A 27278-nucleotide genomic window follows, 5' to 3' on the forward strand; every position below is an offset into this window, starting at 1 on the left:
ACTGTTTGAAAAATTGATTCATGCTCTGCCTGCTATTGACTTTTCAGAGACTGATTAGCCTGTCTAAGAATTACCCAGGCTCTTTGCTTTCCCCCCCCCCTTTTTCTCCATGCAAGGGCCTGTCTAGAGCCATTTCATTTTTCACATTTTTCAACTTGAAAAAGGCCTAGAAGTCAAAAGCAATGGTATTCCCTCCTCATGTGTTCTTAGAGACAAATCTGGCGTCAGTTTTACATTTTTATTGCTGGTGCAGTGTGAGATGTAGGTACCCTGTGGACATTTTTTTAGAGTTGTTTTATGTTCCAGTATACAAAAAGAATTCTTTGTACACTTAATCTGGATATTGTCTCTTCATTGTGACATGAAGAAATGATAAAAGTCAGTGTCAACTTTGTTTTCTCAATCTCATGAGGTAGTTTTATATAACGAGCTATGTTAGTTTATTATGAACTGTAATTTGAACCATATTAGTTTAAGAAACGCAAATTGTCACCAACTTGATTAATGACATATATTTTAATTTGCATAAACTTTAATACCTTTAAAGGGTATAGTTGATGATTTACCAGTATTAGAATTAGCTGGAAGCTTCCTGAAAATTTTTAGAATAATTCTGCCCTTACTGTAGTTGGATGTAGTAGCATTGCACTTTGAACTCCTCACCATTACCGAGGAAAATGCTAAATTAATGAAGAGGCTAAATTGACATTTTTTAAAGACAACTTGAGTTTGGATTGATAATTTCATTTGTTAGATCCTCATTCTAAAGTGTTTGTTGATTATCTAGGTGACTGTTGATGATCAACCAGGTTCTAGATAGGTAAATCATCTCAACTCAGTGACTTAACTTAGCAGCAGCCATTGGGTTATTATCTCTTGCAGATTTGGGGAATGACTTAGGCTCAGCTAAAGTGGCTCTTGCTTGGTTATTTCCTGTAGTTGGAACCATGTGTATTGTTGGCTTTCGGGGACTAATTTTCTTGCTAAAGTGACACAGGTGTCTCAAACTTGTGGCCCATAGGCCGCAAACGGCCCTTTGTACAACATTTTGTGGCCCTGCCCAAGAGGAATATTTTTTTTTTTTTAGTTGTTTGGGTCACACCCCCCAATGTTCAAGGCTTACTACTGACTTTGCACTCAAGGATCACCCCGACTTTGCCTCCTGCGACCCGCAGGTAAATTGAGTTTAAGACCCCTGGACTAAAGATTACTATTATCTGGGTCTCAACTGAGATGGCTTATACATGTGGCCACTCCAGGTGGTTTCTCTTTTCCAGGAGTATAGTGAACAGATCCGAAAGGGACATTTCCACTGAAGCCATTTAGTTCTGATTGTTTTTAATGTAGTCTTGGAAGTATGTACCATTTCTTCTTTTTAGTAACAACATTACCCAGATTAAGGAAAAGGGAATAAATTTTACCTATAGGTGGGCTGAGTGTTATCTTAAAAAAAACAGAATGTGGGATGAGCCTTTGATTATGCTGGGAAATAGTCTTTTTTTTTTGGGGGGGTAGCCACAAGAGCAAAGAGAAATTGCTCCTGGTAGGTTCAGGGGACCGTATGGAATGCCTGGAATCGAATCTGGGTCTGTCCTCGGTCGGGTGCGTGCAAGATAAATGCCCTACTGTTTTGCTATCTCTCCGGCCCTGGGAAATAGTCTTTACAGACACTTAATTTAGAAAAAGCCAACCATGGAAGCATGAGACAAGAGAAGCAACAAGGAGTTAAAGAACCTCAGGGTTGGTAGTAATGTGCCAACAGTGAGCTTCAGGTGGTAGAACAGGAGAACAGAGGGTAAAATAATTAGATGGAGGTGTGGTGGAGACCAGATGGGCAGCCTCTGGGGAATTATTTTTATTTTGCTTACTGTTTTCACAGTCTTGACCACTTCTGAGCATGGGTTCTTGACAGCATCTAGTCTGGAGAAATATAAGGCTTGGTAACCAGGCTTTTGAGAGCTATACCATTTTCTAGTTGTATTGATAAATTGGCTTGAATAACACAAGGAAATACTATGTACGTATGACATCAGAATACTCTTAGCACTGATATAGATTTCTAGTCATCCAATAAAGGGAAGATGGTAATATAAAGTGACTGTACAAATTCTGGTGAGTAAATGGATATATACAATTGTCCTTCCTTCCCTTACCACAGGTATTTATTTTGATTATTGAAATGTGTGCCCTGGATAGAAAGTCAGATACTATCAGTTGCTTACATTATTTAGCACTGTTATAGATTTGGATATTTGAATAAATAGAGTAAGAGTAATCTAGTCATTATTTAATATTGTTTTCAGAATGTTGGCTTAACTATGAATTCTGAGACTTGGTAGTATTATCTTGCTAGGAGACTTTTAGAAAATAATTTAGCCTTGGAACTGGAGCAGTAACACAGGGAGAAGGCACACTGTGACCCAGGTTTGATCTCTAGCATCTCCTTGGGTCCCCTTAGCCTGATAGGAGTAATTTCTGAGCACAGAGCCAGGAGTAATCCCTGAGTGCCACTGGGTGTGACCAAAAATAATTTAGCTTCAATAAGACTTTTTTTTTTTAGATGTCTGTCCCCAGAGACAGGCAGGTGGGAGGATGGAAGGGCAACTGAGGACATTGGTGGCAGGAAATGTATACTGGTGAAGGATGTTGTACTTTATAACTGAAGCTCAATCATTAATAACTTTGTATGTGGAAAAAAAATCCCAACTGTATTGTGAACAACTTTGTAATCATGGTGTTTAAATAAAGTAATTTAAAAAAAAGGAACTAATCCCATAATCCTAATACTTGGGAAAAATTAGTTTGTTTTTTTTTTTTTCAGACAACTACAACTCTCTCATACCCAGATCTTGAAGGTATTAGAGACTTGTTTGTAAAATTAGAAGCAAAGAGGAAGTACTAATAAGTGTTCAATTATTTTGCTCTTCAGTACATGGGTAGACTATGACCGAATCAGGTGAACTAGAATGGAATCATGTGACATATGACATATTCAGTCATGAATGCTTGTATACATACATTTATTCTCATAACTTTGGTTAAAGGCCTAAAAAGTGCCACTTTAGTGTACTAGGCTCTAGAGTTCAGGTATGAACTCTTCTGTGAAACCTTTCAGGAGGCTTCTTCCATAGTACTTGAAGAGGCCTGAGGCTTAGTGAAAGATGAAATGGGTAGTTGAGCAAAGATAGCTGCTAACTGTGTACCCTCAGAAGTGATCTTATAAAATTTTTGACTAATGTGGTTGGGAAAAGGTTTCAATTTTAACTCAAACTAAATTAGTAAATCAAATTTGTTAGGAAATTAGATTTTTAGGATAAGTTCATATCTTGTACTTATGCATTGAGAAAGGTTTATAGAATGGTAAATTAATCACCTCTTCTTTACATTTTGGGCAGAATTTTATCCTTTGCAAGAAGTTCTCCCATGTGCTGGTTTACAAACATACATCCATATGTAAAATGTACATCATAACCTGTATGTGTGTATATATATATTTTTTTATATATATATATGTATTATATATGTAAAACATCATAACCTGAATGCCATATCTTTCTTCCTTTTTGGAGACTTTAGAGAAAAAATTGTGGTCAGTTGCGCACTTCATCTGCTTGTTGATTATAAATATACAACATGATGATCACAGATATCCAAAAATAATTATGAGGCTTTTTATCTCTAAGTAAATTAGCAGGTTTTAAAGCTCATATCTGTATATAGAAATGGTTTTGTAAGAGTTCTTAAAGCTGGGGCCGGGCGGTGGCGCTGGAGGTAAGGTGCCTGCCTTGCCTGCGCTAGCCTAGGACGGACCGCGGTTCGATCCCCCGGCGTCCCATATGGTCCCCCAAGAAGCCAGGAGCAACTTCTGAGCGCATAGCCAGGAGTAACCCCTGAGCGTCACAGGGTGTGGCCCAAAAACCAAAAAAAAAAAAAAGAGTTCTTAAAGCTGATAAAATACTTTTTGCCTTTTTCAGGACAGAATATAAGACAATATAAGACAGTATTTTTCAGCACATTGAAAGTCTTCGACAAGACTATATGTTAATAGATATTTATCTGACTTGTTCTTGTGGTAACCTGAAAAGAGAGGTGATTATTAAATTATATTTTATTGCTTAATTTTATAAATGAAGAAACCAGGTTCAGGTTAAATATGGATTTTTAGGATGGTCATGGTGGTCAACTTAGTGTCAACTTTGTCACCTAGTGAATGGATTCTTAATTTCTCCTTTTATTTTCTCAAATTTTTATAGTATAAGTTAATTTATTCTTCAAACCTTGATCAATACAATGTAAAATGTACTATAACATAGGTAGGTTTAAAAAGTATTTTGTTTAAATGTGGAACAGAAAACTGTAGAGCTCTAAAAATCACTACAGTCTTTATGTTTAGCAGTTAAATGGACATTATAAGTTATGCTTAAAATAAAGTGTAGCAGACATAACTATTCAAGTTTCTGCTGCAGTTGCTTTTAGTAGAAAATAATACTGATTGATTTAAGATCTTTAGTCCCAGGTTTTGAATTGATTTTCCTATTGCATTGTCAGCATGATTAGGGAATTATCTTTTGAGAAGATGAGAAAGGCATACCTTTCACTTTTATAGGTATTTGTGAATAAAGAAAGGTTATAGATGATTTTGGTTTTGTTCTCTTTGTTTTGGGGCCACACCTGAACGTGCTCAGGGTTTACTCTTGGCTCTGTGCTCAGAGATTATTTCTTATGGATTAAGGGACCATATGTGGTCAAACTCAGGTCAGTGGGATACAAGGAGAATGAACTACCTGCTCAAGTATCTCTCCAGCTCTAGGTGATTTGGGAGAAAGTTTGGTCATGTTGGGGGGTAAAAGAGGGTTAGGGTAATATGACCCAGCAAGTTTTTTGTTGGTTATAAGGATTTTAGCATTTCTCACCAACCTCTCTATTTTCCTTCTGATGTATTTCAATGTCAGGACCAATTATTAATAGTGCAGGATATAATCTAATCAAAGAAAAATAAGATCAACTAATTTTAGGCTGAGAGGTTTTGCTTCATTGGCCCCTGGGTAGGACCTAGAATTCTGTTTTTATTTTATTTTATGATATTTTTCTATGATTTATTTTATAATCATTTTATGATAGGGCATATTTGAGACATCTTGGGATAGAGTAAGCCTGTATGAAGAGAGACATTATGAAAGGAGAATTAAAAGCTAGACTGAGTCCAGAAATTCTGTGAAGAGTGTTAGATCATTATCTATGGGTTTGGGACATGGTGCTGTCAGCAGTTAATGATGGGTGTCCTGTTAAGTGGTAAAGCAACTATAATGTTAGTTTGGAAGGGCCAGGGAGTAGGGACAATCTAATATAGAGGTTCAAAGACATCTTGGCATGAGTTGTGGGGAGGAAGGAAGAGGAGTGTTACTGAAGTGCTAGAATTGGAAAGAGCCTGGTAAATGATTGGATGTTGGATGGAGAATCAACAGGAGCAAGAAAGACAACCAGCACAAAGATTCTTGAGATTACAAAGGAAGGAGGTGAGGATGGGAATAGGTGCTGTCATTTAAGCCAAGTTTGTTGAATCTCTTGGTATTTTCATTAGAAAATATTCAGTAGCTAGACAGAACTGTGTATGCACCTCGAGGGAGGTTGTGACTAAAGCGATGTATATTTAGCAGAATTCTTGATGGAGATAGTTTTGAAGTCATGTGATGGATAATGTTGCAAAGGGAGACATTTCTGAGAGGATGAAGGTGTCCTGGGGGAAGTCATGGGACTGATAAAGGATGAAGAGAGCTATTAGAGGAGGAACAGAAAATGCTGTCACAGAGAGCAAGAAGGTGGAAGTGGTCAGCAGTTGTGAATTTTGCGATGAGGATCAGGAAACTGAAGTTTCATAAAACCACATTGGATTTAGCTCAGATTTAATTGTAAGGGGAAGAAGCTGGACAGACAGTTTTATTGAATAAAGTGATGACAAAAGAAGTGGCTGATTTTTCAGTCTGATGGTTCAGGTCAGGAAGATATTAAAGAGATTGGGATTTGGGGTGTTTTTTTTAAGTTAAGGAAATGGAGTGTTGTTTTTTTATGTTAATGGAGATAAGTTAATGTGCATATTCCAAAGTTCAATGTTTATCAAGAAGAATAGTAAGGGAGATGGACCTTGAATCATAGAGAATTCTAGAATGGCACTGTTTCACAAGGACACTCTTCTCAGGAACATTTTTCCTATATATTAAGTGTCAGAATGCACTGGTTACACATAGAAAGGACCAATATTCTATAATCCAAGAGAGGATGGAAGTTGACAATATGAATTGAGCTTTGATACCTGGAGTAGGTGAGGCCCCACAGAAGTTTTGAGAAATAATCAGGAAAGAGTAGAATGGTATAAAAATAGTGCTGGAATGGATATATTTATTTTTCTTATTGTTTTTGTTTGTTTGTTTTGGGGCCACACTTAGAGGTACACAGGGCTGACTCCTGGATCTGTGCTCAGGGATCACTCCTGGCAGAATTGAGAGCCATTTGGGGTGCTGGAGATTGAACCCCAATCAGCTGCATGCAAGGCAAGCTTCCTACTCACTGTACTTTTGCTCTGGCCCCTTGTTGAGGCATTTTAATTATGGAAGAGAATGAAGTAGGAGAGAATATTACTGTAGATCTGGTGTTTTCTTATCTTTTGTAGGATTTTTACCATAGAGAAGTTCATGTCAGTGGGGAAAGCATTGTGGGCAAACACTTGAAAACATGTATGGGAAAAGCAGTGTTTTACCTGATTGAAGTAGAGGTAAGACACTCAGGGTGGGGAGAAGGAACTAGAGAAAAAAATATACTCTATGTGTCTTCAGGAAGCATTTCTTAATTTTTCCTTTTTAATCCCTAAAAGTTCTGGGAACTCTAGGAAGAATTTAATCAGAGATCTAGTTTGCCTTGAGAAAGACTATATCCACAGATTTGAGGGCCGAGTCTGGAAGTGGGGGCACATTTGTGCAAGGGGCTCTGCTGTGTATGCAGGTGCGGAAAAGAATAGGAAGAAGGTACAGAGGAAACTAAGTGGATACAATTCATATTTTGTAGGTCTCATAGTGATGGGAGATTGTGGGGAAAGGTTTGAAGGCAATATGCAGGTAACTACTTTGTGCTGTGGAGACTATTTTGAATGTGGTAAAAACATCTGCTTGGGAAGTTACTACATGTGTGACTTTTGAGGTGCATCTCTCACAGGGTCAGAGCAGATATGTCTGCTGGGAGAGTGTGTCTTGAGAGACCAACAGAAACAGCAGGGACCTTTTTGAGCTCAGACCTTTTTGAGCTACAGTGCTCCCTCCAAGTGTGTGTAGCTATACACTAACAGCATCTTGACCTAAGAGCTATTGATCCATTTCCGAAATTTTCGGTGAGTGCTTTCCCTTCCCCTTCCTCTTGGCCATCTACCATTTGGTCATTGAATTCCAGTTGGATTTAGAAAAAGAAAACAAAATGATGCTGATACCTTAAAAGGCTTCATTTTCTCTGCAGTTAGCAGATATGAAGAGAAGATTAGAGCCTGAGAAGTGGACGCTCTGGTCCAAAATGTAGAGAGTTGGATTGCTTTTCTATAGAGGAGGTGTTGGTTCTGGGCCACACTTCTAGAAGGGTTCAGTTGACCATATGTGGGATCTTACTCACTATACTACTGCTCTGGCTTATTTCCTTTCTTTTTTTGGGGGGCACACCCCTGGGCTATGCTCAGGAATTACTCCTGGCCCTGCACTCAGAAACCACTCCTGGCCAGCTCGTAAGACCATATGGACTGCTGGGATCAAACCTGGGTTGGCTGTATGCAAGGCAAATGCCCTACCCACTCTGCTACCACTCTGACCCTGAGATATTATTTTCAGAAGGTGAGGGGCACATGTGGTACCAGGGATGGAACTCAGGGTCTCCCACATGCTAAGCATGTGCTCTACTACATGAGTTATCTCTGTGGCTTTGGAATTTTCTGCTTTGTTTTTACCTTAGTTACCTCTACAAGAAGAGAGTACTCTGTTATTTCTTGGTTTCTCTTTCCAAGGGTAGTGGTTGGGCAGATATGGCCATTATTTGGAAAACACATGAGCTAGAATATCTGGTTTCTCAGAAACTTTGACAAGGAAATCTTAAAGCTTTTTTTTTTTTTTTAATGCTCTACAGTCTCTCTGTCTCTATCTGTCTCTCTCCCCTCATCTCTTCTCTCTCCTCTCCCCAATAGCATTTGCAGCCCTTTTTGGTATTGAATTGAAGCACAGGTGAAGTACTATCCAGAAATGAAACTCCTATCTGAAGCATTTCTACCTTGAAGCGTGTCATCCTAGCTTTTATTTACTACTGAAAATGAATTCTAATGATATAAAGGATGTGAGGGTTGCCCTTGGGTTTTGTATCAGCAGTAGGAAGACCAGGAAGTTCTTGCTTTGTCCTTTTGGTTGAAAATTCAGCAGCTAAGTGAGACTCTGCTCAGCTGGCTCTGACAGCAGCTTCATATGAGTGACTCTAATGAGAACGATTACAGAGTAGAGTGCACCCCATGTGGACCTTTTCTGAATCCTGTTTTGAGTAAACTGAGAGATATTCATTGATTTGGTTTGATTCAATTATTATTTTAGTGACATTTTTGAGGCAGTGGGACAGTATTGAACAAAGATTGATATTAAAATGGAAGGAATTGGTGTCTTTGTGTTCTGAGAAAATAATATCAGGATCCCATTTTAAAATGTCATTTTCTATGAGAGAGGTATGCTGAAGTATTTACGAGGTAAGATTACATGGATTCTTTAGAGTTACTTTAAAATTACTGGAACAAAAGAACGGGGGGTGTAAAAATAAAATCTCTCTTGGTGGGAGAATGTTCTTGTTGGAAGTGGACAAATAAGGTTCATTAAGCTATTTTCTTCCTGTAAGCACTTACGAACAATCTCATTAAAAAAGGGCTTTACAGAAGTGAATGCGGTAAAATGTAGTCTCCAAGAATAGAGGGCATTAAAGGTCTGTTTCTCACCCATTTCTTTCATTCTTTTCTTTTGGCATACCCAGCTGTGCTTAGGTCTTATGCCTAGTTACCTTCTCAGAGATCACTCCTGGTGGGTTTCTGACTCATTCTCGATACTGCTGTCACTATTGTATGCATGTGGCGTGAGACTTTCTCCTTATATGCATGTGGCGTGAGACTTTCTCCTTTCTACTCTATAGATCTTAACAACTGTGCCCAAGAGCCAGAGGCAGGCACATATGTATGTGAGATGGGTGTGTGTGTGTGTTCGGGTGTGGGGTGTTGGGGTAGTAATTCTGACCCTAGGTCCTGGGTAACAACATGTTGCTTTCTTATTCCTCTTCTGATACTTTTCCCCTCCAGTGAAAAGAACCACAGTGGATTCCTTGTCCCCTGTATTTGATACTTCAGCTTTGTATTTTGGGTTATATTTGGCCTTACCTGAGGGCTCCTCTTCAGGGGTTACTGCCACTAAATGTTCAAGGGATCATGCAATATGGCACTTTTGAATGAATTAGATACCTAGAGATGAAATGGGGAGATGAGGAGCCAAAGATAAGATGTGTTTCTGCAGAGACTGTTCATGTTAGATGGTCATTGATCTGCTGCTATCTTGTGTATTCTGGTTTGTACTTCATATTTTTTCACTTTTCTTTTTTTGGGGGGTGGGGGTTGAGATAGGTGGTGCTTGGGATTGAACTGGGGTTACTTGCCTTACCCACTGCACCATCTCTCCAGTGCTCTTTACTTTTTCTGATCAGAGTGCAGTCTGCTCTGTGCAACTCTGCTCAGTGTGTGTTTGTTCCTTTCTCTACTCCTTTCTGCTGTCTCTGCCCTTTGCAAACAGCAGGACTGGGAAATGAGTTGGTGACAATGGGAACACGATGTCCCGGGAGCTGCCACGGTTTTGTCTGCTCTCTGAATCCTTCCCAGTGCAGTCAGATGTTAGCATGGCATTTCAAAGGCAGATGGGCCCATCCATTTTGATCATCAGCTTTGTTGTGTTTGGCATTTCCTCTCTGCCTTGCCTCGTTGGCTCTTCAGAGGCTTTGTAGGAAGCCCAGAGTTTGCTTGACAGCAACCGCTGCTTTACTTAAGTAAGTAGAATAAATTAAGCCCTTTAGTCTCCCCAAGACCATGGCATTGAGCCACTTTAGCAGTCCCATAGGGCCTGTGGTGGCACAGGACAGTTATTTTCTAGGAATGTGATCAAATGCCTTTGAACTGCAGGCTGAGGCAAACCCCTGGCCCTGAACTTTACCAGCTCTTTGTTTCAATCCAGGTTGACTTCACTAGTTGATTCAGTCAAGATGTCTTATATCCCTATTATGGACTAGTGCTGGTTCATGGGCCAGAGCATGTTCTCATAAAGCAAGGTTTTCTGCTTGGTTCATGAGGTTCTCAGTCTGGAGATTATGAATCTAGCTTTTAAAGATTTTAAGAGCTAAAGTGACCTAGACCTTGTCTTTTCCTTCATAGCACTTCAGCCATTCTTATGCTCTGTCACCATCACTTAACAGAAGAATAGTGGAAGTTCTCTGGCTAGCTAGGAGGATCCCTCTTGGTGCAAAGTTTGCTTGGACAAAGCTTAAGGGCAGCAGGAAATGTTCTGTCATTTATTCAACAAATAGATAATTGCTACCTGCTAAAGATACTTTAAGGATCAGAATAGACTTAACTACATCCTATACCTATGGTCTATATTATCCCATCAGAGTGGGTGTTGTTTGCTCTCAGGGATCATTCTTGGCAGTGCTGGGGGTCCTTTTCTGTGGTGCCAGGAAAGAACTTGTGTTGGATATGTGCAAGGCAAGCACCTTATCACTAGTACTATCATTGCTCCCTCCTCTACTCACTCCCCAGCATTTTCAGCTTCTCCCCCCCTTTTTATATTTTGAGTATATTTTTAGGCATCACTATAGTTTTGCCCCTAGAAAAAGAAATCTAAATTCTAACTTAGGAGTAGGAACTAGTTATTATTTTATAATTGGTTTATAGTGGTATTCCAGAATCTTGAGCTGAGCTTCACACCTGTGTGTAAGAACTCACTGCACCCACCATGAGAATTGCAGCAGCATCACTTAATTGGACTGAGACTTCTACTGTTTCCCCATCCATCTCCTTTTCCGTTTCCCTCAAATGACCACCACAGTTTTTACTAGGTTTAAGAATTGTTTTCTTATGTTTTTGTTTGTTTACTTTTGGACCATATCCAGAGGTATTCAGGCCTGGTTCTTATCTCAGGGATTACTGCTAGGTTCTGGGTACCACATGGGATGCCGGGGATCAAACCCAAGCCAGCTGTGTATAAGGCAAGCTCTCTACCACTGTATTGTTGCTTTGGACTCTGTTTTCTTATTCTTTTTTCTTTTTCAGATCATTTGCTTTAGTTATTTGTATATTACATGTGTGTTAAGCCATGTGGTAGCTGTCTTTCACTTCCTAATTTCACTTAGCCTAAATTTTAAAAGTTCCATTCATTTCTCCCATAGAGGCACAGAGTTGTTCATGTTATTTTAAATAGGAGAATAATATTCCATTGAGTATGTACATGTGCATAATGGCTTCTTGATCCATTGATGTATGTTCAAGTTGCATGAATTAGTTACTCACAAACTAATCCCAAAATTAGTTATTTTGCAGTTTTTGGTTTGCAATTCACATATGATACACAGGGTTAACTTCTGGCTTTGATGTGCTCAGAGGTCATTTTTGCCATGTGCTGAGGGGACATTATGTGATGCTCAGCCCTTTGAGCCATCTCTCCTGCCTTTAAAAATTATATATTGTGTGAAGGGTTGTCTGCATTGTTTAGCAAAACATTTTTGGCCATTTTTTTAAGCCCTGGCTCTTATCTGATTGTTAAGCTTGGAGGGAGATTTTGGGCTTATGTGACCCAATCCCTATTTATTCTTGACTCCAGAAATCAGCCCTGTCCCCCAACAGAGGTGCTCTGGTCAGACTAACCTTGTTTGTGTGAGAAAGGAATGTTCTGATCTGCTACCCTGTTAATTGGTTAGGTAAGACTTAGCCAAACCCAGTATTGCAGTATTTACTTGCTCAGTATTTATTGCCATAAATACTGCCATATATTCTCAGACTGCATATTGCCATATTCTTAGACTGCAGTATTTAAAATGGTTGATGCTTTGACCCCTTTATGCATATGACTCTTGTTTTTAAATTAACTCTGCACTAGGGAGAGAGGGAGAACATTTCCAAATTAATTCTGAACTGTGGAGGAGGGTTTTATTTGTTGGGTTTCCTTAAAAGTGTATGATATTGTGGAAAAAGTGTCCTCCTCGCATCTTACAACTCTTACCAGATATGCAGTGTGCAAATATAAAAGTACATCTGGATATGAGGGCATGTATCTGCTCTTCTTTTTTTTATGTGCTCACAAACACTGTTCTCTCCCTACTTTTTTTTCTACTTAGCTTACTCCTTGCTTTTTCCACCTAATATGTTTTGATAATCTTTTTGATATATGTTACTGATTGAATATCATTCAATAATTGGAAGCATTTTTTTTAAAACTGAAAAGCAAAAGTGCTTTTTCTTTGGGCCTCACACCTTAATAAACAGTGAAAAACTATAAAACCTACTGACTGGCAGGAATAGCAACTCCTTTCCATGCTTTTTTTGACTTGCAGAAAAAGAGCTCTATCTCCAAGTGATACAACAGAAGCAATTCCTCTATAGAGAGAGCTTGGGCATATGTTACTTTTTTTGTTTTGTTTTGAGGCTGCACCTGGCAATGCTCAGGCCTCACTCCTGGATTTGTACTCAGGAATTAATCCATGGCATTTCTTAGGGGACCATATGGGATGCCAAGGATTGAACTGGGTTGGCTATGTAAAAGGCAAAATACCCTCTCTATCTGCTGTACTATCATTCCGGTCCTGAACATGTGTTAGTTTTAAGAAACTCCTTTTTCAGAGAATTTGTTGTTGACATTTATTAGGATTTACAAATTGAGTAATAGCTAAAATGTGCCTGTAGGGCATTGTCCTTGGTGTTGATATTTACATTATTTAAAAATGTTTGTATATGGGACTGGAGCGGTAGCGCAGCAGCAGGGCGCTTGCCTTGTACACAGTTGACCCAGGATGTACCTTGGTTCGATCCCCAGTGTCCCATATGGTCCCCCAAGCCAGGAGCAATTTCTGAGTGCATAGCCAGGAGTAACAATCCCTGAGCGTCATCGGGTATGGCCGAAGGAGAAAAAACAAAAAAAAGTTTGTATTTGTGTATATTTTAAAACTTATATGTTAACAAAATTATGTTATAAGTACTTTGCCTATAACATGCTTGTTTTGCTATATATATATATATATACACACACACACACACACACACACACACATATTTATTCCCTTAAACTCATTACATTTATCTATTTGTTATGAATCCCTGGCAGGCTTCCTGATTTAGCTATTGCAGGATGGTATAATGTACAGTATGTTGCTCAGAGTTAGCATTAATGAGGTTAATAACTGACCCTAATCTTTGTTAGGTCTCTTAAGGTAAGAATTCATAGTAAGTTTTGGTAGCTGATATCTCTTTGATTATTTTGTTTTAATAATTTTTTGCAAACTTCATATTTTATTGTGTAGACATTAATGAATTCCTTTAACATCAATCACTGGATGCTGTTATTGGTATTGCTCTTCTGTTGGCCAATTTGCCTTTTGTTCCAATACCAATCCTGAAGCTACTGAATCCAGTGTGATTGTATCAGTCAGGTTTCAACTGGAGAAACAGTCGAAGATATATAAAGAGATTTACTGTGAGGAATTGGCTTTCGTGAGTATGGGAACAGGCTCAGTGAGTTTGAAATCCATAAGACAGACCCACTGAAAAGGCAAGTTGGGTGGAAATCTGGCAATAACTGAAACCCTTTTCTATAAATAGAATTCTTTTTTTCTTCAGAAAAACCTCAACCCAGCTTTTTTAGTTGATTGAGATAGGCTTGTTTAAAGAGATAAAGGATAGTTTCCCTGTTTTGCTTTTGTTTGTTTGTTTTTCAGGGGTGGGGCATCAGGCAACATCCAATGATGCTCATTGGTTACTTGTAGCTCAGCACTTGGAAATCATTTCTGGTGGTGATCTGGGGGCCAAATAAGATGCTCGAGATTGAACTTGAGTTGGTGTGTGCAAGGCAAATGGCCCACTCACCATACTATCTATCTGTCTGGCCCCATTTTCTTTGTTTAATTAACTTCATTATTATTATTATTATTTTTTTTTTTTTGGTTTTTGGGCCACACCCGGTAACACTCAGGGGTTACTCCTGGCTATGTGCTCAGAAGTTGCTCCTGGCTTGGGGGACCATATGGGACACCGGGGGATCGAACCTCGGTCCGTCCAAGGCTAGCGCAGGCAAGGCAGGCACCTTACCTTTAGTGCCACCGCCCGGCCCCTAACTTCATTATTTTTACTAACTGCCTTCCTAGCAATACCTAGATTGGTGTTTAATTGAAATACAGAAGATTCAGGCATAGAAAGCTAAACCCTTAAAACTTCCTGATACACATTGGAGCCTTTGTTAGAAACCTGGGCCACACAGTTTCATGTAGCTGTGCTCAGTATTGGGGAAGGTTCTTCTTCCTCAGCCCTCCCCCCTACTCTATGTCTGCATTTTACTTGAAAATTAAGCTGCACCTCCACTCTGTCCTAATACCAAACCTTTATTTTCTCTCCTTTTTCTTTTGGTTGTACATGAATTGTTTGGTTTCTTATCTGTATTATTTGTCTTACCAGGACAGAATGTCCCCATTGTTTTCTTTATTAAGAAAAAAAGTTACAGATATGCTTGGCACCCACTCCAACAGGAGCTTTTTAATTTCCAAAGACAATAGTTGCAAAAGTGGATGCTACTTTCTTGGCTCTTAGCTGTTGTCATTGTTCTTTGTCACCTAACTTGGGGACACGCCATATTGGAGGTTTGATAGGACTGAAAAAGAACAAAAAATCTAATTGCATTTCTGTGTTTTGTGCTGCAGCATCAGAATGACTCCTTTCCAGCTTCCAGGGCATTTTTTTTTTTAGGCTTTTGCTCTTTCATCTTAGATTTCCAGTCACAAAATTCCATTATCCTTGTTTGAAGAGCAACATTCATCAAATTTTATTTTTTTTTCATTAGAAAATGTTAAAGCTTTAGTGAATGTTGCTACAGGCATATCTTTCATTAAATTAGCCCAAATTTTTGAATTGTTATTATTGAATTTTAAAAAATTCTTTGATTCTCAAGGGTTTTTCTTTTTTCTTATTACCTCAGAGTATTTTAATACCATAATTCCTTTGTTCTGTCCTTTCACATACTTAGAAATAGGGACTGCCATATTTTAGCAGAACTACATAAGCATTGAATTTTAAAAGGTCAAAAATTGTTAGCATGAGCTACTGGCAAATAGGTTCACAATTCAGCTGTAGTCACTTATCTATAATTAATAAACATGGGCTTATATTTCCCTTTTTGTATGTCAGACTGTGATAACAGGGTACTTTTGCATGGGAAATCTTGAACTATAAATTAAAATTTGAGTGCTGAGAGCTCCAGGTTGTACACACTTGGAAAACACTAGCCAAGAAGCAAAGGGTGTTGGAACCTGTTATTTGCAGGATATCCTGTAAGATCAGTTATTAACATATACTTAGTAAAAATTAAATTTGGTTGATCACTATCCTGATTCTGATGATCCTGTCATGTAACAGACTATCTTAAACTTAGCTTAAAACAGCAGTCATTAGGTTTTCTTCCTGTGGGTCAGTGGTTTGGGTGTGCCTGAACAGATTGGTCTCTGGCCTCCTGCAGAACAGGTTTGATCAGATGACCAAGTCTTCCCATGGGGCTGAGTTTTGGGGTCGCTTGAGAGCAGTCATTCATGGCAGCAACAGACTATCACCTTTTCTTGCCTAGCTGGGAAGCTCACTGCTTGATGTCCTTGATCCCAGGTGAAATGCAAACCCAGCTAGAAATGTGGAGCTGGCCCTGAATTTCTTTGTCTTCATAGACAAGTGACAGATTCTAGAACATCTAAGATAGGAGATATTACTTTGAATGTCTTTGAATAAGACACAGCTGTAGTCTTTATTCTGAGGAGCATTGGTATCTTTCTTCTGATATCAATACTTCACATCTCCTCCAAGGGCAAAATTTACATTTTGGCAATTTCTGAGAGTCACCTTCTAAGACCTTCCAGAAGTCTCTTCTTCTGAAGCTTCTAGCTCAGGCACAGAGTTGATTGGATGAAACTATCAATGAAACTGTGAACTAAAGAGGCAAGTGATCTGCTACATGCATGCTTCAAATGTAGCAGGAGGCACACTGAAGGCCAGTCTAAAAGTGGAAAGCAGGCAGCACATAGGTGGAATATCAGGCCAGGTGCATATAACCAGTTTCTAAAATGCTCTTCTCTGTCTCTTAGTTCCACTCTATGGTCTCTTACCTCAGCTCTTCAAGTCACCCATCCAGAGCTGTTATTTGCAGCTGAGGAGCCTCAGAGTGCTTCTTGCCCATCAATGTTTAGGGAGTCAAAGGCTCTTTTCATGCTGAATTTTCTGTTTCTCTTCTTTTGTCGTGGCAATAATCTCATAAGTATAAATATCCCTGAAACTTTGTGGGTTGTCCGTGAATCTTTTTGGTTCACTGCAGTAAAATTATGCCCATAAAAAGATGCTCTGACTACCTTGTTTTCATTGGCAGGGACTGGGGTAGGGCAGGGTGCAATACCTTTAAGCTTTTTAAAAGTTTCATCAGTGTATACACAGTTTTTGTAGAGCATGTCATAGATATGTTTTAGGGCATACGAGGTTCTGCCTTAGATCTTTCCTGGATTGGATCCTTGCTCTGGTCATTTGTGAAATTTTGAGACTTGGGGCAGAGAAATGGTATAGCAAGTAAGGCTTTGCACATGACCAACACAGGCCTTATCACTGATACTATGTATGGTCCCTTGAGCAGTGCTAAAAGTGCTTCCTGAGTACAGAGCCAAGAGTAAGCCCTGAGTATCACTCAATGTATTGTATTTCCTCAAACAAAAAATAAAAATTTGAGAATTGTGGGAAGGAAAGATTATATGTGGATAAAGTTAGCTTGCCATACATGTGGCCAACCTAGTTTTAAAACTTGGCATCCAGTTTGGTCCCCATGAGCCCTGCCAAGAATGATCCCTGAGCACAGAGCCAGAAGTAGGCCCTGAGCACTACCAGCTGTTATTCAAAAACAAAAACAAGGAAATAAAGAAAAACTTTTTTCTGGAGCACTTGTAGTAGAACTGGAGCACTTGTAGTAGGGCCCAAAACCACCATCGAAGCTTAATGTGACAGCCTTTTAACAGGGGTTTCTGCTTTTGGCTGCAGAGTTTGGGGGTGATTATTTATGGACAAGATGCTCCTTGACCCCTTAACAGTGCTTTGTCTTTTGCCACCCTTAAGTGTGGGTATAGGCTTGGCTCTGCCACCAGGAATCAGGAGCACCACCAGGATCTTGGAGCACCCATTCAAAATTCTTTTGTGTTTTCCCACCTTCTGAATTCTAAACTCTAACTTAGTGAAGGATATGACCTCTTGGGCAGTATCACAAAGACATTTATTATAAGGCTGTGCAGAAAAAAATATGTGTAGTTTTTACTACACATACTTGGGTCCAGAGAGAAGATAGTAATTGACTTAATGGACTTAAGGCATTTGCCAGTTCCAATCCCCAACACTGCATAATGTGTCCTGAGCACAACTACAGGTCATTTCTGAGTTCAGAGCCAGGAAGAACTCCTGTGGTACTGGCACAAACATTCCCTCCCCACCCAGCAGAAGTACCAACCAACTGACCAACCCAAAATTGGCAATCTTGTGAACACTACGTTGTATATTGGCATAAAAGCATTTTTAAAAAAATCTCTGTAAGTAGCATACAACGGAAACAAAGGAGAGCATCTCAGTTCTGTCAGTTCTCGCCCTGCCCCACCCCCAGAAAAGATGCATATTGTCCACCCTGTGGGGTATCATTCTTTACTTGCCCAGTTCCATTGGGCCTTTGTACCAGCCAATGTTACTGTAAAGATTGTTGACTCATTCTAAGCTGTTCCCTTAAATCTACCTTTTGAGTTTGTTGCTTGGGGAAGTAGTCACATGCTCAAGGCAACAGAACTCAGTTACCAGCATTTCTCTGGATGGATATCTGTGAGCTCTGCCTGCTGAGTTGTCTCTTATTAGCCCATGACAACCAGCCTTTGGTGCTGGCCGTTGGCAGGTGGTCATCCATTCTCTCTCCTGTGATCTCACAGCATTCGTGTCTTTAGTGGCACTCACATTCTGTGCAAACTGGTAGCTTCAGTGTCTGTCCACCTTTATGAATGTGGACTGCTCCAGGGTTTAGTTTTGCTTTATTTGTCTCTTGTCTAGAATTTAACAGAAAGGTAGATATTATTAAATACAACTTGTTGAAAGGAGAAACAAATAAATGATTCTTAAGAGAGATTAAAGCTGCCAGCTCTTTTCCCATAAGGAACATACAACTAGGTATGTCATCTTTTGAATGAATTACAGAGTAGAATGATATAAAGGTGCAGGCAAAATTCCAATGAAGGTATTTTCTAGAGATTATTTGAATTAGAAGAGAAGAATTTCGAAGGACTGATGAAGGCAAGGGTATAAATGTGAAACTGGAGAATTCTAAAAATATGGGATTTGTGTACAGCTGGATTGTGGGGTACATAAATAAGGTGGGAAATAAGTCTTGGAAAGTAATTTGGGGTCAGAACCTGGAAAGACTTGAATATTAAGGTGTCAAAATTCATTTTGTAGGTCTCATTCAACAGTGAAACCTTGTTCAGTTTTTACTTTGAGAAAAAACTTTGTATAACTAATGGTGGCATGAAAGATAAACTAGACAATAAGCTATATACCAGGAAGTTGATGAATATTTTGTTTTAATATGAGATACAAGGGATCCACATTTAAGAGAGCCTGGCTTAGTGTAATGGCAGCTGTGGATGTAAAATATTCAGGACTCTACACTGGACTGATTGGTTTTTGACAAATGACAAAGTATATTAAGAATAATAGCATTTACACATCCTGACTTAATTATGTGCCAGGCATCATATTTGAGTTTTCTCTGTTTCAGTGTTGTGGTATATAAGGGAAATCTGGAGGCTTTTCTTTTTTCAACCCAAAATGGAATTTAGTGTGCAGTTCTTTATGATTGAAATAAAACTCTGTGCCAATTGTTAACCCAATATCCAGATAATGATAGACACAATGTCTGTAATCATGCTAAGAAGAAGTAATATGTTTCTGTTATTTCTTTTTTCTTAGATTAAAAGGTACAAACAAATGTAAGCTGACCAGTATATAGATCTCCATCTGTTACAGTTTACTTCTCTCAAATATTCTATCAATCAACATTCAAATTGGTTTAAACAAGATTGCTTCTCAAAGACATTTGTTTATATCAGTCTATTGTTATATTTAGATTTATAGAAAATTTGAAACCTAACTTCATGTTTTAGCTGACAAGAAATGGTATTTTTATTATGGAAAGGCATTATGTATAAAATACTTGATTTCATTTGTTAGCTTTACCATGCAGTTGTAATTATAAAGGAAATGAACATCATTTTCTACTTTTTTTTCTAAGTTTAAGGATTAAAAATTTCTGTGGCCATTTTTAACATATGAACCTTAGAGACATAGATGAAAATATAAAATCCCTATGGATATTAGGATATTTAAAACAATTTTATTTACTATTATTTAAACATTCTAAATGCCATTTACTTTATTATTTGGTATGAAGTAATACTTTTGCAGCATTTAAAGTCATTTTTAAAAATCAACTCGCATAGGATTTCATAGGGCATTCTCTTTAATTCACATTAAAAATGGCAGTTTCCTCATAATGCTTGTATGAGAAATGTTGATCCAGCCACATGTATTTGCTTGAGTAATGTTATTTTTTTATTCTCTAGTGCTTACATTGGTATATGTTTGGTACATGAAATTCCAGTTGTGTGCTGCTTTTAAAGGTGAAATTTGAGAGTAAAAGATTTTTGTTACTGTAAAGGATTTATTCTCAGGAATAACCAGTAAGTTCTTGTTGAATGTCTTTGTCTCATTTTATAATGCTTCCATGGACAGAAACTTAGTCTGTGTGTGATGGTAAATTACTGCAAACTACCAAAAGCACAACTCCTTGGGTGGATGAATTAAACTATGTGAAGTCTTGTCAGTTTTCCAAAATTTTAACACTGGCCTCTCCTGGGCTGTTATAGCCCAGCTTCAACAAAGAGGCATAAGGCAGGAGGCTACCACTAGAGGAGTGTCAGTATGGGGCTCGGGCAGTAAACACACACAAATGTGTTTCATGACCAATTATTTATAAATAAGTGTTGAATAAACAACAGTATTTGTAAAGGAAGGCTAAGAAAAAAAATTCAAAATTGTCAGTGCTAGCAATGGAGAGGAGGCCGTGGAGAAAGTGGACTCACTCAGGAAGGGGTTAATGTCTGGTGGAATAAGAATAGCCATTTAGTTCTAAGTTAGAACTTAGTTCTGAGTTCTTGGATCTCAGAGCACTGGGAGATAAGTGGTAGAAGACAGAAGATGAAATGTGAACACAGGTTTCCAGGAGCATGACATTGAAAAATGGTACTTGGCTCTGTTTACAAGGTAACATTATGGCAACAGAGCTGAGTCACGAACGGACAATTCCAAGGAGAGGAGAGAGAGAGAAAAGAGTTTGGTAGCAGATTAGAACAGATGACATATTTTATAGAGAATTAAGAGCAAGGTGGCCTGAGAAAGTAAATGTATACACACACACAATTTGTAGGAAAATTATGACCAAGATTGTTTGGTTAAGCAAGAAATTAAATTCAAGCATAGCCTTAAATCCCCTGTTGTGGATTAAAAATATAGGAGGAACTTGAACATGTTCATGATGATTGCTAGATGATCTGGTTTGTACGTTAATGGAATGAATAAGTGAACAGATCAGGTTCCTGAACTTAGTTGGCCTCTGGTCCATTTTAGAAGAAATATTATTCAGTAGCCTCATAGAAATTCATTTTCTTTAATCAAATGAATAGAAAGTGCTTTTTTTTAATTGCACTACTACCACCCATCTAAGTTGTTCTAACACCTTTCAGGGAGTGATATTATTACTAGAGGAAGCACTGGATTGGATAAATGGAGAGCACCGGAGCACTGCAGGACACATTGGACTTTTAAAAGAAGAAGGGGCAGAAAGTGGCTAAGTGGAGTGAGAATGTGAGAAAGCTCAGAAGGAGCAGTTTGAGATCTTAAGTTGTGGCATAGCTTGCAGTAAGGGAACATAATTTGAAGGCGTTGTGTGAAAGGATACTGCTGTGGCAGAACTTAGCCAGAAAGAGAGATGAGGTCAGACTCCTGACTCCTGCAAGAGTACATAGATGGAATGTGGAACTTCCCAAGGAAGTGGTGAATAAAAGGAGATTGAGTTTTCAGGGCTGCTGTGAGAACTACACTACTCAGTATGTCTAAAATGCTCAAAATGTAGCAGCGCGAGTCTTACCACAACTGGTACTTCAGGTTGTATAGAGGCAATGTGGCAAAAAGGTTGTCCAGTGTAGTGCTGGAAGGAGAATATGATTCTCATTGGGATCTTGTCAGAGGAAGAAGTCTGATTTAACAGGGGTGTATGGGGATGGAAGGGGGTTCAGAATTTCTAAAAAGCTCTCAAATGGTGCTCTGTTACTAATTCAGGGACCACAATTTTGTGAGTGACAGGGTTGTAGTATGGCATACAGTGGCTAGTGACCATTGCTAAGGGCACCAGACTGAAGCTTTGCAGTGGGCGTGTGGATTGGACCATGGGGTGTGGCAAGTCATGTGGGGGAATGATGAAAGAGCCTCCTGAGAGAAAACTGCACGTTCCAGGCATTGTATGATGGGGTAAGGCTGGGATTGATGAAAGAGAAGATGGAGGTGATGGATGGAGGTAAACAGCTCCAGGATGGGCAGTGGGTGGGGACTGAGATGCTGGCCACAGGGAACAAAGTCAGTGTCTCATGTATGGTAAAATGTTTGCTGTTGAGGCCTTACTCTGAGTCACACTGTGCTGGTTAATTTTTGATGATTTAGGAGGCTCTTTGTTTGCTTGTCAGTGCCTCAAGGCCATTCTAAATAGCAATTGATTAGAAACATTTTTTATTCTTTGGGTCAGTGGAATGCCTCCTCACAGCTACGCTGCTGGGTGCTGCTTTCTGCTGTGTCCAGTGCTTGCTTCCTGAGAGACAACCAAGCTTCTTGCTTCCTATGGTTCAGGCTGCAGCCCAGGTGCGCAGTAAGTCCTGCAGGTCAGAAGTGAAAGTAGAGTGCAGAAGTGCCTGGGATGTGGAGCACCCTTCCCAGGGGTTTCTGAAATCCCACTTCCAGGAGATGTGAAGTTGGTTATGGAAGAAACTGGGCAGGTGCCTTGGGAAAAAAAGAGGGTATGTAGGATTGGGCAAATGCAACTGAATCTTAGTATTTCTTTGGGTCTTTTTCACCCTTGTTCCAGAGCATGTCAAAGAAGCAACTGTTGATTTCTGACACATTGAAGACCTAGATAGTTCTTTGGCTCTTATACTTCCTATGTTCCCTTTCTCTTTGGGCATCGGGAAGAAAACCTATACTATATAGCTCCCTGAGCTTTCCTCTTGTTCTCTTGCTCCATCCTGGCACTGCCTTTGACATCTAACCCCAGGCCTCCTGTCTGAGTCTACCATTGGATCTCCAGTACATTTCTTTAGTGGATTTTATAAAGAAGCTGTTTCTAAAAAAAATAAAGAAAATAGTACTTTTATGCTATAAGTAGAATTTTTTTATTGTAATTTATGTTTAGTCTTTGGAATGTAAAATTTCTTCTAACCTCCCTATTGCCAGCTCCCACCTCAGGGATGTGTGGGCTTATGAATAACCCTTTTACCCAACTGGAGTTCATTTTCCTGAGAAGGAATGGATTACTGTTTTAAATCCCTGACTGAGAAAATGAAGAGTACTATGCATCCTTCCACCTTTTGGTTTTACTAGTGAGTTAATAATTTAATAGAACCAGAAAAATGTAAGTCGTGCAATCAGAATTTGGAGGGTAAATAGCCATCCGTTTTCTGCATTGTAGGGAATTGAACAGAGAGAAGCTATTGAACATTTCTTTTTTATTTCATAGATGATTTCCTTAGTTTCTGAATAAGAGTCACTTTTTTTTTTTTTTTTTTTTTTTGGTTTTTGGGTCACACCTGGCGGTGCTCAGGGGTTACTCCTGGCTGTCTGCTCAGAAATAGCTCCTGGCAGGCACGGGGGACCATATGGGACACCGGGATTCGAACCAACCACCTTTGGTCCTGGATCGGCTGCTTGCAAGGCAAACACTGCTGAGCTATCTCTCTGGGCCCCAAGAGTCACATTTTTTAAGTTATGGGAAATTTGCCTTGGCTCTAGAAGGTGGAAACAGTTTCTGTCATCGCTACAAACTTTCCCCTAGACTTTTCCTCTGGGAAAATAGCTTTCTGGTACCTTCCACAACTCTCAGTGTTGCATGAGCATGGAATCAAACCTGATTTTCAATGCTGCTTCAAATTATTGGTCCCCTTGGAAGTAAACTGAGAAGAGCACGTTTTACTGTACTTGTATTCTTATCCTTACCACTGTGAAATGAAGAATATTGAGTCCAGTGGAGTCAGGAAATTAGTGAGGGAGCTGTTTTGAGCCTGTGCTATTTGGTCTCTTGCATTTCTTAAGAAACCACCACCCTGAAGCCCCAAGAACTCTGGTTGAAAACAACCCCTTTCAGTGCCCTCTCTGAATCAAATTAAAGTTTCCTAGCCCCTCTTTTCCTTGAGTTAGCTGCATTGTTAGCTTGTGCTGTAATGTAGTCAGTCCCAAAGAAGCTCCAGTCGATGAGCTAAGGACCTCAAGGCAGACATGGCTACTTACTGTACTCAGCACACCACTTTGAATATTCTTAGTCAACTTGAACAACTTTGTACGTTTATCCAGCCACTGTTTACTGCTTTGACGATCATCCCACTATTTACTTCAATGTCTAGGTCTATAACACTAGACATTTTGATTTATTTTTTACTCTTTTCAGCCAATAAAGTTGAGCAAGGCAGCCAGATTCTAAAATAAGATAGAAATGGAAGATGATGGCCACTTTATTGTCTGTTGTTGAGGACTTCTTATAGAAACAAAGCTGACAGATCTTATAAACATAGAGAGGAGAAAAAAAGACATGCACTAAATTTCAGGGTAAGAAGCTATACCAATTTCAGAGAGATTTCTGTAGTGGAATCTCTTGGGACAAGTACCTCAGGAATACTAATGCTTCAACTGTAGTTTGTGGCTATAGTCTCAGCAAAGGCAGAGTTTTATTTTGCTGCTCTTGATACCCAAATTTATTTCTCATGTATTAGTTTTTTAGTTAATAGTTTGCTTTGTGGATGTGACTTTAAAATTCTTTCCTTAAATGTAGTCATTAACAGATTTACTTTGGTTGCTATCACTATGATTACTGTTGCTAAGAAAAGAATTTTGTTGTGATTGTCACAGAAATTTTTTTTGTCTCCCCATGTCTGTATGTTTGTAACTTTAACTGGAGTAATGGGGGTGGGAGGTTATCAGGGATATGGTTTAACTGGTAGTGGCACTGAATTTGATCGCCTGCAGTCCATGATCCCCTGAGCACTACCAGTTATAGCCCTGGTGACCCCATAGCACTTTCGGTCCCAAGTGGCCAAGTGACATATTCCTCTGTAAACCTGCTCTTAACAGTGAATAACATTAACAAGAAATAGCATTTTGTGAAAACAAAATGAGCAATCTGTTCCGAAAATCCTGAAGTGCATTCAGCGTGTCTTTTCCTGCAGTACTTTGCCAGAACATAGAAGAGCCCATAAAATCACTATCATTAGGTCTTTCCAGTGACTCAAAATGCAAATGGTAGAATTCTTTCAGAGATAAATAGGGTAAAAATAAAAATTTTGTGGTGGGGATGTAACAGATTTTTTTTTTTATTTTTTTAGAGTAAATCATGACTGTAATTATGAAGAACTCTTTAGGGCTTTTCATCTAACTTTTTTTCTAGAGCTCAAATCGTTTAAACAGGCTTTTATGGTCCACATGATATTGTGATAATTCAAATCAAACCAGATTTGGAGCTTATATTGCTTATGACTTAGATTTGATCCAATATCTATAAATGCTACCTTTACATGTTAATGCTATATGAGTGGAACTCATATGTTAGAGCTAAGTAGTTTTTATAAAGGGTAATACCCATTCTTCACACCATAGTCTTTCAAAGATCGAACAACTTCTTTTTACAATTATTTCAGGAGCTAAGAATATTTATATGAATGGAAGTCTGATAATGGTGTTTCTTGCCTTAATTGATATTGTCCTTAGAGTTGTGTAATATCAAATGTCACTTTCTGTACTTTCATCATCTCATCTGTAATACAAGGGTTTATGTTAATAGGTTTCCACTTAAAGTTTTTTTTTTTTTTTGAATCAGTGGATCACTGACAGTTATGGTCAGATGTCCATCTGCTCCTTGGCTTTCACTTAAATTTTTTAATCAGTACATTTTTAATGTGGATTCCTTTGATCACAGTTTATTTTCAGTTATCCTGTCCTTTTCAAAGATATGCTTTTACAATCACAAAGATCTAGAAAGAATGCTCCCAAAATTGTATCTCTACTCTAGTTTTAAAAAATTGAGAAATAATTGCACAAGACTGAATAATTTGCTTAGATTACTTGGCAAGGCAGCTGGTGTTCTTAGCTATTTCTTGAGACTTAAAAATGTACAGGGTGTATTCATAAGAATAGACTGAAGCTGTGGGGTTGTATGTATGTGTATGTTTATGTTGCTTTTACTCATGGAGGTGGAGCCAAAATCTGGGAAAAGAAGCAAGGTATCATATACTGAAAAAGAGCAAGGTTGTAATAGAAGGATATATTTTCTTCTGTGACTCTGACTTTAGGTCTCTGACACCTCTCATCTATTGTGTTTCATTATGCTGCCTGGATCTCCACTTCTTATCATTCAGCAGCCTGTTGCTTGCATGCATTTTCCAAAACACATAAGCCTTGAAGCCTATTATATACCTTTTGTATTTAATAGTTAATAAAGTGTTAGCTGAAACCAAAGTGAAAGACAAGGTTGATACTTAATGGCTTATTTGCATGGTGTTTTCTCAAAATATTTAAAGTTCTTCATATGTATAGAAATACATTTTAAGAACACAATATCTCGGGATAAGGTTGGGTGACTGCTGGTTATTCACGGATATATAGCCTTTTAGGCTGTTGGAGGGGTAGGTGTTTATCTCAATGGAGCAATACTTGCATGAAGTTTCCTTCAGCTAGTGAAGAATTGGATGTGTTTGTTTTGATTCAGGTAAGAAGAGTTCCTGGATCGAGTGGTCACCTTCATAAAACAGAAGACGGTGACTGGGAGTGGAGTGACGACGAGATGGATGAAAAGAGTGAAGAAGGGAAGGCAGCCTTTTCTCATGAAAAGGTAAATGACATTGACAATTGGGTCACCCAATCTCTCCAAAGCGGGTTGTGGGCCAGAGGGGGAGTGTAAGAAGACACTGCTGCTTCATGAAGTCCTTTCTATTTTTTTTTTTTTTTGCATAAAACGAAAGGTTGATTTCTAGGGAAATGGTTGAATATATTTTTAAATATAAAAACGGGATGATAGACCAAATAAGTTAGCTTGGCAGTCCTCTAAGCTAACCTGGGTAAAACTTCTTTTTGAGGTATTTTATATGTGTGTATTAATGAAAAATAATTGTCTTACAGTCACGAAGAGTAAAAGAAGAAAATGCAGAGGTGAGTGATGGTTATAATTTATTTGACACTTCATTTCCTTCCTTTAGGTCTTAGAGTTAGGTACATGAGGGGAACAGAACAGACTTAGAAATTTTGTTCTTATGGAATTGCTTAAAAAACAAAGGTACATAAGCTTTTCTGGCTCAGATTCTATCTAAGGGACTATATAAATTTAAGAAAATTATTCTCTGAGCCTCAGTTTTCTTGTGCATCAAAGGTAGATACTCAATATTTATAAAGTATTTGTTAATGGAACTATTAAATTAAGCTATAATAAGTACACAGTGGAATCCTTGGCAGAGTATGAACTCAATTCTTAATCGTACTGTCATTTCATAAACAGATATAGAAGTAAAACTTCTCTTGGCCTTTTTTCTGGTTTGTGGGGCTACACCCAGCAGTGCTCAGGTCTGACCGTAAGCTC

General features: G+C 38.7%; 1 protein-coding gene across 1 annotated transcript in view; it reads left to right on the forward strand.

Annotated features, from left to right (window-relative positions):
* Positions 1 to 27278, forward strand: part of STK39 (serine/threonine kinase 39) — a 308961-nt gene that overhangs the window by 162374 nt on the left and 119309 nt on the right. The window contains exons 11-12 of the mRNA XM_049773425.1: positions 26415 to 26537; positions 26825 to 26854. Coding sequence (XP_049629382.1) covers positions 26415 to 26537; positions 26825 to 26854 — 153 coding nt within the window. The remainder of the gene's footprint in view (positions 1 to 26414; positions 26538 to 26824; positions 26855 to 27278) is intronic.

Source organism: Suncus etruscus, chromosome 5 (genome assembly GCF_024139225.1).
Source record: "Suncus etruscus isolate mSunEtr1 chromosome 5, mSunEtr1.pri.cur, whole genome shotgun sequence".
In the NCBI taxonomy this organism is placed as follows: domain Eukaryota; kingdom Metazoa; phylum Chordata; class Mammalia; order Eulipotyphla; family Soricidae; genus Suncus; species Suncus etruscus.